Source organism: Emys orbicularis, chromosome 1, assembly GCF_028017835.1.
Source record: "Emys orbicularis isolate rEmyOrb1 chromosome 1, rEmyOrb1.hap1, whole genome shotgun sequence".
In the NCBI taxonomy this organism is placed as follows: domain Eukaryota; kingdom Metazoa; phylum Chordata; order Testudines; family Emydidae; genus Emys; species Emys orbicularis.
The window spans coordinates 292,152,475-292,165,763 of record NC_088683.1 but is presented as its reverse complement, the minus strand read 5'-3'; the positions used below and the strand labels follow the sequence as shown (position 1 = coordinate 292,165,763).

At 44.7% G+C, this 13,289-nt stretch overlaps 1 protein-coding gene across 2 annotated transcripts in view; it reads right to left on the bottom strand.

Moving 5' to 3' along the window:
• KLHL1 (kelch like family member 1) overlaps positions 1 to 11,583 on the bottom strand; it is a 442,456-nt gene extending 430,873 nt beyond the window's left edge. For both annotated transcript variants that reach the window (XM_065409976.1, XM_065409983.1), the window contains exon 1: positions 11,144 to 11,583. In XM_065409976.1, coding sequence (XP_065266048.1) covers positions 11,144 to 11,583 — 440 coding nt within the window. The remainder of the gene's footprint in view (positions 1 to 11,143) is intronic.
• Between the last annotated feature and the right edge of the window lie 1,706 nt (positions 11,584 to 13,289).

Below are 13,289 nucleotides of genomic sequence, written 5' to 3'. Positions count from 1 at the left end.
GGATATTTGACTTGTACTAAATCTTACTCTCATAAACACAAAGAATGTTTCAACTGATATCAGCTGATACAATATATTCAATAAAGTTATCGGAGGTAAATCTGAAGTGTTATCTTGTATAGCTGGGCAAATTACTCCAAACCTGGTATGCATTTTCCAAAAGTAAATAAACATCTGTGTTCAGATTTTTTCACAGAACCTTTCTCTCAGACCCCCTATATTCATAAGGAAACTTTCTACAATTTTAAGACAGCATAAATGCATTGATCCTTTCTCCATATCTGACTGATATTTCCTAAATTCCTTCATTAACAGGGTTCACTGTGGTTCGCCACTCCAGGCCAATGGGGGCGGCGGGAAGCGGCAGCCAGCACATCCCTTGGCCTGCACCGCTTCCCACAGCACCCAATGGCCTGGGATGGCAAACCGCGGCCAGTGGGAGTCGTGATCGGCCAAACCTGTGGATGCAGCAGGTAAACAAACTGGCCCGGCCCGCCAGGTTGTTTACCCTGGCGGGCCGTGTGCCAAAGGTTGCCGATCCCTGGGTTAAAGTCTGCAGCTTTGGGGGTGTGGACCAGATCTGGGATTGTGTTGCAGCAGGCTAGCATGTCTGGCTCAACAAGGCAGGGTTCTGGAGTCCCAAGCTGGCAAGGAAAACAGGCTCAGAGGTAATTCTAGTACGTCAGGTGACAGTACCAAGGGGGTCTCTGTGACCGAACCCATCACAGTGGGTGCACAACCGGTTGAAAGACCATACTCAAAAAGCAGTTGTCAATGGTTCACTGTCAGACCGAGGGGGCACACCTAGTGGGGTCCTGCAGGGGTCAGTCCTTGGTCTGGTAATATTTTTATTAATTACTTGGATAACAGAGTGGACAGTATGCTTATAAAATCTGTAGATGACACCAAACTGGGAGGGATTACAAGCACTTTGGAGGACAGAATTAGAATTCAAAAGGACCTGGACAAATTGGAGAACTGGACCGAATTCAACAAGATGAAATTCAATCAAGATAAGTGAAAAATACTTCACATAGGAAGGAAAAATCAAACACAGAGCTACAAAATAGTGAATAATTGGCTAGGTGGTAGCACTGCTGAAAAGGATCTGTTGGTTACAGTGGATCACAAATTGAATATGAGTCAACAGTGTGATGCAGTTGTGAAAAAGGCTAATATCATTCTGGATTTTATTAACCGGTGTGTCATATGTAAAGCACGGGAGGTAATTGTCCCACTCTACTTGGCACTGATGAGGCCTCAGCTGGAGTTCTGTGTCCAGTTTTTGGTACCACACTTTAAGAAAGATGGGGAGAATTTGGAGAGTCTTCAGAGGAGAGCAACAAAAATGATAAAAGATTTATAAAACCAGACATATGAGGAAAGGTTAAAAAAACTGGTCATGTTTACTCTTGAGAAAAGAACACTGAGGGGAAACCTGGTAACAGCCTTCATCTATGTTAGGGGCTGTTAAAAAGATGATGGTGATCAATTGTTCTCCAGGCCCACTGAAAATAGGACAAGAAGTAAAGGGATTAATATTCAACAAAGAAGACTTAGGTTAGATATTAGGAAACCCTTTCTAACTATAGAGTAGTTAAGCTCTGAAATAGGTTTCCAAGGGAGTCTGTGAAATCCTCATCACTGGAGGCTTTCAAGAACAGGTTGGACAAACACCTATCAGGGATGGTCCTGCCTCAGCATCATGGGCTGGACTTGATGATCTCTCAAGATCCCTTCCAGCCCTACATTTCTACAATTCTATTATTCTATCTTAAATTCAGCAAAGACATAGAAACCTTTTTCTAAGTGTTGACTGATCAGGGAATACAGAGAACAGAGAAAGGATGGGCACTGTGTGTAAATGAATTGTTCAACCTCTCGTTTGTCACTGATTTGTGAGGGCTCCAAAATTTGATCTTTCTCTATGGCAACCTAAGCGGTAAAGAAATTTGCTGCTAATCAATATGTTTCATTTTCCAAAACAATATAATTTTTTTGTCCTTTAAGTTTGTCTTGTACAGTTGATCTGCATTCAACTTCCTGCAGCAGCACAGAGCTCCTAACCAACCCCAGAAAGGACTGTATGTTAATCTTGATTCAAATGGGAACTCCCATGTACATCAGTAGGAGTTCTACTTCAGATTATACACTAATAAGGCCTAAACACCTGTGGGACAATGCCTGGTGATGGTTAGAGCCAGAGAAATGGTCAGGGCCCAAGTGGCAGAGATCGTTGTCCTCCAACAGATCCTCCTGAGTGAAGGGAAGGAGTGGGTGCAGTGGCACTGGCCGTTGAGGCTGGCAGAGGCCATAGAACTAATGGAGGACTACTTGGCGGCTAACAGTCCAGAGACACGGCCTCTGAAGTCCGGAAGCCTGAGGAAGAGATACGGACAGGCTGGGGGGAACCCCCTCAAAATGGACCCAGGGGAAGCATGACACCTCCCCTGACCTCTAGCTAACCCCCGAACCCTCAAATGCAGGTAGCCAGGCAGCTGGACCCATACCAACAGGGAAGGAGACCCTCAGGAGAGACAGAGCCCACCAAAGGTTGACTCCAGGGCTGGGGGAGCCAAAGACCATTGCTGGGAATGTGCCCAAGAGGGACACTTTCAGCCCCGACTCCACCCCTGCTCCCCCACCCCCATTCCAACCCCTTCATCAAAGTCCTCGCCCCAACTCCACCCCCTCCTTGCCCCTATTTGCCTGAAGGACCATGGCAGACAATATCCGGGAGGGGGAGAATCAGGATCAACAAGGGGGGAACTATTTGGCCACCCCTCGGAACCCGATCCTGGAGAAGGGCCATCTAAATCCCCTGAGCCATCCACCAACTCCCATCCAGGCACGAAGTGCCCTGTAGAAGATGCCCAGGCAGAGTTGGAGCATGATGGGAACTTTGCCCAAAAGCAGAGGGAGCCCCTGTCATAACTATAAAGGGAAGGGTAACAGCCCTCCTGTGTACAATACTATAAAATCCCTCCTGGCCAGAGACTCCAAAATCCTTTTACCTGTAAAGGGTTAAGAAGCTCAGGTAACCTGGCTGACACCTGACCCAAAGGACAAATAAGGGGACAAGATACTTTCAAATCTTGGTGGGGGGAAGGCTTTTGTTTGTGCTCTTTGTTTTGGGGGTTGTTCGCTCTTGGGACTAAGAGGGACCAGACATCAATCCATGCTCTCCAAATCTTTCTGAACAAGTCTCTGATATTTCAAACTTGTAAGTAACAGCCAGGCAAGGCGTGTTAATTTTATCTTTGTTTTCTCAAATTGTAAATGTTCCTTTTGCTAGAGTGTTTACCTCTGTTTGCTGTAACTTTGAACCTAAGGCTAGAGGGGGTTCCTCTGGGCTCTTTGAATCTGATTACCCTGTAAAGTTATTTTCCATCCTGATTTTACAGAGATGATTTTTACCTTTCTTTCTTTAATTAAAAGTCTTCTTTTTAAGAACCTGATTGACTTTTCCTTGTTTTACGATCCAAGGAGGTTGGATCTGGACTCACCAGGAATTGGTGGGCGGAAAAGAGGGGGAATGGTTAATTTCTCCTTGTTTTAAGATCCAAGGGTTTGGATCGGTGTTCACCAGGAAATTGGTGGAGAAGTCTCTCAAGGCTACCCAGGGAAGGGTTATAGTACTTGGGAGGGAGATATTCTGAGGGGGAGGTAGACAGAGTTTCCCAAATAACTCATAAATAATTTGGGTTGTGGCAGCAAAACCAGATCTAAGCTGGTAGTTAAGCTTAGAGGTTCTCATGCAGGTCCCCACATCTGTACCCTAGAGTTCAGAGTGGGGAAGGACCCTTGACAGCCCCCATTCTTAAATCAAGCCTGGGAACAGGCGGCAACCCCAGACCAAGAAGGGGACAATACCCCTCAACCTTCCCAAGGACCACAGTTTGTGATCTGGGGATAACACCTTTACCAAGTGGTGCAGGAACCCCAAACACAGGAAATTATCCGACAGCTCTTGGATTACACCGGAATCTCTTGCAGCTGGCTCACGCAGTACCCTGGGTGGGACACCTGGGTAGAAAGAAGATACTCCAGAGGATAGCACATTGGGGGTTTTTTTGGCCTGGCATACACCAGGAAATAAGAGATTATTGTGGCTCCTGTCCCGAGTGCCAGCGGACCGGACAGGGAACCGATTCATCCTTGTACTTATTGATTATATGACACGGAACCCCAAGGCCTATGCGCACGCCTATGGCCCCTAACATTGTGACGCAGTCAGTGAAGATTTTTGCTCAGGTCAGGATACCCACGAAAATCCTAACCGATCAGGACACCAATTTGTCCTCCAAATTGATAGCTGAGTTGTGCCACCTCATGAACATTAGAACCCTCAGGACTTCAGTGTACCACCCACAAACTGATGGGTTAGTCAAATGCTTTGATGGAACCCTCAAGTCAATGCTCCACATGTTCATAGAAGATGATCCCTGACATCGGAACTTGTTGTTGCCCCACTCTACTGTTTGCTGTGTGGGAGGTCCCCCAAGCCTTGACTCCTCTTTCAGCTCCTTTGTGGGAGACAACCTCAGGGCATCCTCAACCTCCTGAGAAACAACTGGGAGGCACAAGAGACACAGGTCCTGGGAACTACCCACTATGTGTTATGACTCCATGAGCATCTCCAGGCCTTGGGCACCTTCGCTCGAGTGAATCTGTTACAAGCCCAGTGAACCCAGGAGTAACAATACAACACAGGGACTAAGGTACACAGCTTTAAGCCCAGGGACTGGGTTCTACTATTATTTCCCTCCACTGAGTTGAAGCTATTAGCCAAGTGGCAAGGCCCCATTGAGGCGTCTCACCAGGTAGGACCAGTAGATTATGAGATCAGGTTGCCGGGGTGACGGAAGCATGTATGCACATATCACATGAACTTGTTGAAAGCCTGGAAGACAAAGAGGCCTTATTCATCGCACCTTCGCCCCCAGAACTGGAACTGGGTCCCCTTGTGGGAGAACCTCCAGAGCCGAAGCCGGTGGTAATGGGAGAAGGCCTTGGCCCCGCACAACAGGAACCATTACAACATCTCCTACAGGACAACCTGGATGTCCTGTCAACACTCCCAGGGCAGACCGATCATAAGCCACCACATTGCAACAACACCGTGACAGAGGGTGAGGGATGACCGTTGGCCCCTCCCCAGGAAGATGTGGAACACTGTCCACCGGGATTTAGAGACGATGCTTGAGCTGGGAGTGGTGGAAGAATCTCGAAGCGAATGGTGAAGCCTGATCATACTGGTCCTGAAACCAGACGGGGCCATGCCTCAGAAGTGGGATTAGGGGCCGTCCTATCCCAGGAAAGCAATGCAGAAGAACACCCCATTTTATATCTGATCCATAAACTGTTCCCCAGGGAGACACAGTATTCGATGATCGAGAAGGAGCCCTTGGCAGTGAAGTGGACTATCAATGCTCTATGCTACTATCTGCACGGTAGCACCGTCACACTGATTACCGATCCTGCACCCCTCTGATGGTTACACAGCATGAAGGACACCAACCCCAGGATTATGCGTTGGTACCTCTCCCTCCAACCATATGACTTCCACGTGTTATCGACCTCGTAAGGTTCATTCCAACGCGGACTTCTTCTACAGGCTGGGAGGGGAGGAGAGGGAGATGGACGACCCACCGGGGTCCCTCTTAAGGGGTGTCTGTGTGACGGGATGTACATACCACGCACTGGGCAAGAGGAGTTAACCCCACAATACGGTTGGCAGATGTCCTGCCTCTCAGACCGTGCTGGGCATGCTCCAACTGCTGCCGCAGTATAAAAGGGAGCAGCCCAGCTTATTCTAGGCTGACCGCCAGAGAGGACCTCATTTTCTGAATGCTCAACTGAGTCTCTGATTCGCAAAAGTGCTGAGCACTCACAGCTGCAACACAAGTCAATGGGAACTGTGCTTTGAACTTATAAAGTGATATATGATGTTAAATGCTCTGCAAAATCATGTCCTAGGAGTCTCAAATTGCACACCCAAAATTAGTGAATATTTTTGACTTTTATCTCTCTGTATCTCAGTTCCCCACTTGTAAAGCAGGGAGAATAACACCCTCACCTCACAGACATGTTATGAAAACAAATTAATTAATATTTTTGAAGCAGTCAGATACTCTAGTGACTGGAACAAGAGATAATCCTGTGAGGAAATTGAGAATTCTGTCTTCAGAGCAGGGTTTCAATATTGTGCTTTAATTAAGGTCTGGGGCCATACATTGAACAATGAGGATAAAACAAAATATTGAATAACAGCTGATTAATTGCGCATCTTGTGCACTGCATGAGGCAGGAAAAACTAGTATGTGAACATATAATTAAAGACTGTATCATAAAACATATGCCCATGAGGGCTGAATTAAGATTGCACAGACAACGTTACGTCCTAAATTCTGAGTGGTTGACTTTGCAATCTTAACAATGTTCTTTTAATAAGGTTTTTGTGTATGTCATTACTAATAAATATAGCTGATATTTTTTGTATCTATTGTTATCTCTAGGTTGCCTATCAAATCTTTAAATCCAAGCTAAATCAAACAATCAACTGTCAACTATTTTAGCACTATATATATGCAGAGGTTTTAACTCTTTAATTCATTTAAGTATTTGATAGTAGCAATAAAAGAGGCAGAAAATTATGAGGGTACTCTATCTGATATGATGCCCAATCCTGGAAAAAGTGATGTGTATGAGCATCTTTACTTGTGCAAGTCGTGTCGTTGGTATCAATGACACTGTTAACATAGTCATTATGCAAGTGCATACGTGTTTGTGGGATTTGCTCCACATAACTCTTTGCAGGTGAACAAAATCAGTTTGACATAGCAAAATGTGCCTTTTATGATTCAATCAAACTGACATTTGTATAATACCCTTCATAAAATGTATTGCACACTATTTTACAGAATAGAAAAGTCAAACTTAAGAGTTAAAGTAATTAAGACCAAACAGCTAAATCGTTAGCTCAGATCTAAATACTGAGCCTGTGTCAAGAGTCATGAATCACCAAAGGAAAGAATAGTCTCTAAGGTGCCACAAGTACTCCTGTTATTTTTGCGGATACAGACTAACACGGCTGCTACTCTGAAACCTGTCAAAGGAAAGAAGTTCCACCTATAAGGTATGCTGTTGTTAAAAGCTGTCAGCACAAAGTTATTGCATCAATAGATGGGAATTGTGACAGACTAACAATATCTTGTAATATCCTGGACAAACCTTATGGAATTAAGAGAAAATGTATTGAATTAAATTAATCCTTACTGAATTAGGTTTAATATCATTGAGGTCCATTGTATTAAAAATGCAATTTTTGTGTGTGGTGTTATGGAATTGTATGTACCTTCTCTATTAGTAGGCGGATGCTAATGTAACTCCTTCATTAACTACCCTGTGAAGACACCCCCCTGGAAAGGTACACATATACTAGTTCAGACTGGATTCTGCAAGGACCAACATACAAAGAAAGGATTTTTTTGTTAAATAGCCTGGTTTTAAACTGGCTCGGTGCCTTCTTCCTGATCCAGCAAATGGACAGGATCCCTGGTCCACGGTGAGTCCCAATCCTTAGTGGGGGGTTGGAAGGACTTGGCCTATTGAGATCCATAACACTGGATGCTAATTCTGAGTTGAGAATCTTATGAACTTGTGATCACAGAAGAGAATTTTTTTGTGGGGTTTTGAAGGCCTGCTCTTACCAGAGCCCATGTTAGAGTTGGGGTGATGTCTGGTAAGCTTATTAGCATGTGTGTAGGTTCTTTTATTGTTCTTAATCAGTTTTCTGAACAGTGCTTTTACCTTAAAAATAAAATAGCCTTGCATAAAAAGAGCTGTGTGGCATCTATAAACATGGGCTATCACACTATTAACAATCTCTGAAGTGAAAGCAAGCAGGTGTGCTTGGGCAACCTGTCTCTGCTGGGAATAACGTAGTGAAAGCAGGGAACTGTGTAGCCCGGAAACACCCTAGTCAAAAGGGACCAAGATGTGGGTCTCTCTCCACCCAAGAAAGGCAACAGCTGGGATGCTGGAAGCCTGGGATTGGGTGCCCTTAATGGACCACTGAGGGGACATACAGTTTCAGTTGCCCTGAACAGTGACAGGAATTCAAATAAACTGTCTGAGCATGAGCATGCAGATCAGATCAGAACCCAAGGAAAGACATGAATAAAATTCATACTCACAGAAAGTGGAATCATACATTTAGGCCCTCCCATAAAAACACTGCCTTCCTATACCTGTTACAGTGTTTGACTACATGCACCAGGAACTCACATTATTCCATATTGTGTTTATGTTAAGAACACATCACCCATCAGCAAAAATAAATTCTACAATTCGTTCATGCTTATGAGGTATTTATTTAAAATTTCAAACATTAAAATATGTCTTAAAATTACTGTTATGAAAAAGCTAACATTCATCCAAGAAATGCAAAATTATTTCCTTTCTTTTCTTGAAAGGATTTTTACTGTATATACTGTGGATTTATATTTCCTATAAGACAGATATACCATCATACTAAAGTACACCATTTTAGGAATAACTTACGTTATCTTCAGTTTATCATAATATCAAAAGGTATACCAACAATTTCAATGTATGAATGGAATCTGAAATCTTACAGGACTTCCAGTTTGTAGTAAACAAGTTTGCTGTTTCAGTTCCCAGAATCAAAAGTATTTGAAGTGTTACAGCAGTCTTAAACCACATATCAAAATATGGGAAACCAGAGCTGCAAGCCTTGAACAATTTCATACTCAGTGGGCCGAACACATTGGTATAGGGTTAGCAGCTTTGCACTTGTGCCATAGACCTAGATAGAATCAGGCTGTCATTCAACAATGAACCATGGATCATATATCTTACAGAAACAATGATGTAAACAAGCAGTGAAGTTGATACTACATTTCAGCAAGCACAGTTACTATAGAAAGCAAAACAAAAGTGGTCAGGGCATAGAGAAGATTGTTGGCAGCACACGGTAGCTATCAAGTCAGGTGTTAAACAGTAAGATGAAATGTCCGTTTTTTTGAATGTAGAAGTATACTTGACTCACTGTGCCGAACAGTACATGTCAGAAGGATAAAGATGATGATGCTCTATTACAGAAAAACAATTATTTCAATACTTTATACCCTCACATCATGGTATTGAAAACTGAAATAGTTAAATTGAAATTATCCTGTATTGTAAAACTATTTTAATCAATACATTTTTCTTTTTGAAAAACAGGTTGTTTTCTTTTTTACCAATAAAACTGTTTTCCCTTCTTTAATCTAACCATTTTAACTACTCAAAAAATTAATATACGAGTTTAACAAAATAATAGCAATAATAGATGGCTTTGTATGTTACTGAAGTAACAATGAATCTAAAGCATAAAACCAATGCAGTCTGAAAACGTAAGAACACACATAAACCATTAAACACAACTCATGTCAGAAAATACACATCTAATTATCATACCTATCCGCATGGATAAAGCAATTCCATTCAAATTCAGTAGGCTGGAAAGTATTTTTTCTTTGGTCAATATGCAGCATCTCTTAGGATCCTTAAATCAATGATGCGCCCAACAATAAATGTGTGCATAGAAAATTTATATGAACTATAAATGCCTTTATTATGAAGTGCTGATGGTTTTCCTTATATATACATTGCAAATATTTGTATCTTTAATTCTATGTTAAACACCCAACTCATTCTGAATAATAATCTCCAAAGTACATAAAATTTCAGCACCAGTGATCTCCCTTTTAACAAAGTACTCTAACTCATGCCTTGGATGGTCCACATTTGTTTAAACAAGGTAGCTACTGTGAAATGAACTACACTAATTGATAAAAAATGTTAAAAGCCTTTTTCAAGTAAATTAAATATGTTTTTGGTCCCCAGGTGAAAGCTTTTACATTCTCTAGAGTGGCATCTGCCAAATGAAGTTTGATCTTCAATCATGTGAATCCCAGAGAACTTATACAATGTTGTCTCTGCACATAATAAGATACTTAACATATGTGTTATTTGCAATACAGCAAACAGAATACCAGGACTTGCCTTTCTGTTTATAAATAAAACTGAGGAAAAAGTAAATATAGAGCAAAAGAAATGCAATGAAAGTTACTAATGTAATGAGTAAAGTAGGGGAGACAGACACTGATGCAGTGTTGATGGACCTCAGGGATCTACTCTTCAGTTTCACTTGCCTCAAAAAGTCTTGTCCTCTCTACACTGAATGTTAATTACACTCCACTCTTTTAATGACTATACTATTAATTTAACTTTTCACTTCTTTTTACCCTAAGAAGTTAGAAAAATAACTGAATAACGGGGGATGGGGATCTGAAAAACACATGCCTGAAATCACCTTTCTCACTGTCTTAACTTGTAGTTTCTCAGGTATCTCCTTTGCTCTTTAAGCTGGACAGTTCACCATTTTAAAGGTAGGTTCTCATTGTCCTAAATACTATATTGTCTCTGAACTTGCCTATGCAGTGTAAAGGAAATTGATTTGAGGAGAGAGAAAATGCTGAGCCACCATCTTTTAATATGTAGGTAACAAATTTGAAAAAAAAAAAAAGTGCCACATCTTCAGGTAATCTTTTTCTATCAAATTTTAGGTTGTTGATGCTTTTAATAAGTCTTTTCCATTTAAAACACCCATAGTGACATTTTTAGTAAACTTTTTTTTTTCAAGTTACCATTTTTTCCCTAATGTGTAATAGCTAGTCAGTTGGTTTTGATTAGCACTTGTCATGACACCAGCAATTTACGGGAGGGAGGAATAGCAGGCATGTCCTGCCCATTGCTGTAAAGAGCTAGAGGAAGGTCGAGAGTACACCTAGAAGCCAAACACCCCTCTCCCCCCCGCCCCCCGTGCAATCCTGGTGGCAATGACCTAAGTCCCCAGGCTGATGAGCCTTGTGGAGCTGAGCTTCCTCCTGCCGGGACGACCCACTTGCTAGCCCAACTAAAGTTGATCACAACAACCCAACCAACAAGAACCCTCCAAAGTTGAGGCTGGCTTGGCCGTGAACACGGACACAGTCTGGGGAGCATCAAACCTCAGATCTCCTCTCCCCCTTAACCTCACCCCCACAGATGGGCTGCGCCGCGCGGGTCACTGTACCTGTGTCCACATCCTTCACCTGTTGCTTGGCTGCTGCAGTCCGAACAGTCCGCCGGCTCCTCCTTCATCTCCTGCAGCACCAGCGACTTCTCCTGCTCTCGGGTAAGCTCCATCCCGCCGCGCACCTCCTCCTCCTCCAGGGTCTCCACGTAGAAGACGGTCCTGGGCGATGGCCGCTGCCCCAGCCCATGCCTGGTGGCGGGCAGCAGGGTCCCGTTCAGCGGGCTGGAGGAAGAGGATTTCTTCCAGAAGGCGCTGCTGCCCCTCTCCTGGTTCTTCAGCAGGCGGCTCTGGCTCGGCCCCCAGTGCTCGAAGCTGCCGTCCGGCTGCAAGCAGCCGCCCCCCACCGGCCCGGCCGGCGCCGACGGGTGGCTGAATAGTTTCCAGCGAAGGCGCAAGATGTGCTTCACGTCAAAGTCCTTCCTGCCCGAGCCTGACATGCTGCTGCTGCTGCTTTGGGCAAGCGGGGAAGAGAGAGAGGGGATAAGAGCACCGCGCGGGAATGGGGCTGCAGCCGGGGAAGCACGAGCGGCGCGACGCGCAGCCTGACACTGCAAAATGGCCCAGGCAGGAGGGCGCCCGCTGAGCTGCTGCGCCCAGCCCCGCGCGCGCGCGGCGATGGCCCCCCGGCAGCGGCGGAAAGTCCCGGCTCAGCAGCCCCAGCCTCTCCAAGCACAGCTGGGCATGCTGAGGGGCCCGGCCGAAAGCAGTGGCGCTGGGCGGGAGATACACAGGCAGGGAGGACGGAGAATGGAGATGCGCACCGAGCTGGAGAGCGATAAAGGAAAAGCGGGGGAGAGAGGCAGAGGCAGCTCTCAGGAAAGAGAGAGACTTGCAAATGAGAGGGGATGAGGGAGGCTGCTCAAGAAGCACTAATCTGATTCACAGACACAAGCCGAGAGCGGGCTCAGCAGCCGCCGCCAGGGTATAACGCCGGGGGGCTCTTCCTCCGCCTCGCATTGCTCAGTGACAGAGTAGAAGGAGAGAATAAAGTCACCCACCCACCCTCAGTCTCTCAGGGGATTCCCCTGGTTGCAGTTATCTGGGCAAGCAAAGCCTGGGAGCTGGCGAAGGGAGCAAGCGGGGCTTCTTTTATATACATCACGAGGCGGGGGGACACCAGCTCCCCGCCTGTGAAGCTGTCATGGTCCTCACTGTACAATTTTAGCATCTGCCTCCTCAGCGCCTCCCTCCGAGCCGCCCCCTCCCCTGTAGGTGACGCAGATGTGCACTGGAGCCTTCAGAGAGGAGAGTCAGATGCATGCTTCAATCTTCCTCAGGCAAGTAAGTCTGTAGGTCTAACTGTCGCCGTACCCCCTCTTGCCCGTGCAGGTCTTTTGATTTTGGTGCTGAGACCGCTGCATGGCCCTGAGAGTAAAAGGACGTCAACAAATGCAGCAGCAGCAGCAGTAAACAAAAGAGCGTGAATCACAAGAGTGTGCAAACTTCATAGACTGTGATCAGGTTGCAGGTTAAGGACTAGCTGCCTTCATTAGCCTCCTGCCTTTGTGTTCTTGTAGTAGTAGAAAATACTAGATAGAGGGCCACCACACATCTAATTCTTACCCTTTGTCTCTGCCATTAATGCCGTCAGACAGTACGCCCAAGGGATGTTCAGTCACAGCAGAGAAATTTGCTTAGGGGTAGGTAAGCATTTGGGAGGGGTGTTGTAAAGGCCATTGTGCAAGTGGGACATAATCACAGAATGAAAGATTTCATGGTGACAAGGCAAGGAGAGGAATACAGTGGCAAAACTGTATTGGATGTCCTCACCTTCTAGCTCATAAATCATCATATGCATGATGGAAGGCTGTAGTAGGCAATACAATGATACACACAGCATTTGCAAATCACTTCCTTGGCTGAAATTAGTTGTTTGGAGGAGGAAAGAGAGCTTTTCTCATTAAAAAATTGATAATAAGCTCATGTCTTCCTCAGGATACTTCACTATTTTTACCTTGCTTTAGTGAGCCATCAAAAGAGTGTTACACCAAGCCATTCGTGAATGCAAGTGGAAGAAGGTGAGAGATGATTTCCCTAACGCAATAAGAGACAGCTTGAATAATCGTCGAGAAGAGTACAGAAGTCAAACATTAGCAGTTCTATTACCGTTCTTTTATATCATTATTGAGCTAGTAAAATCTAG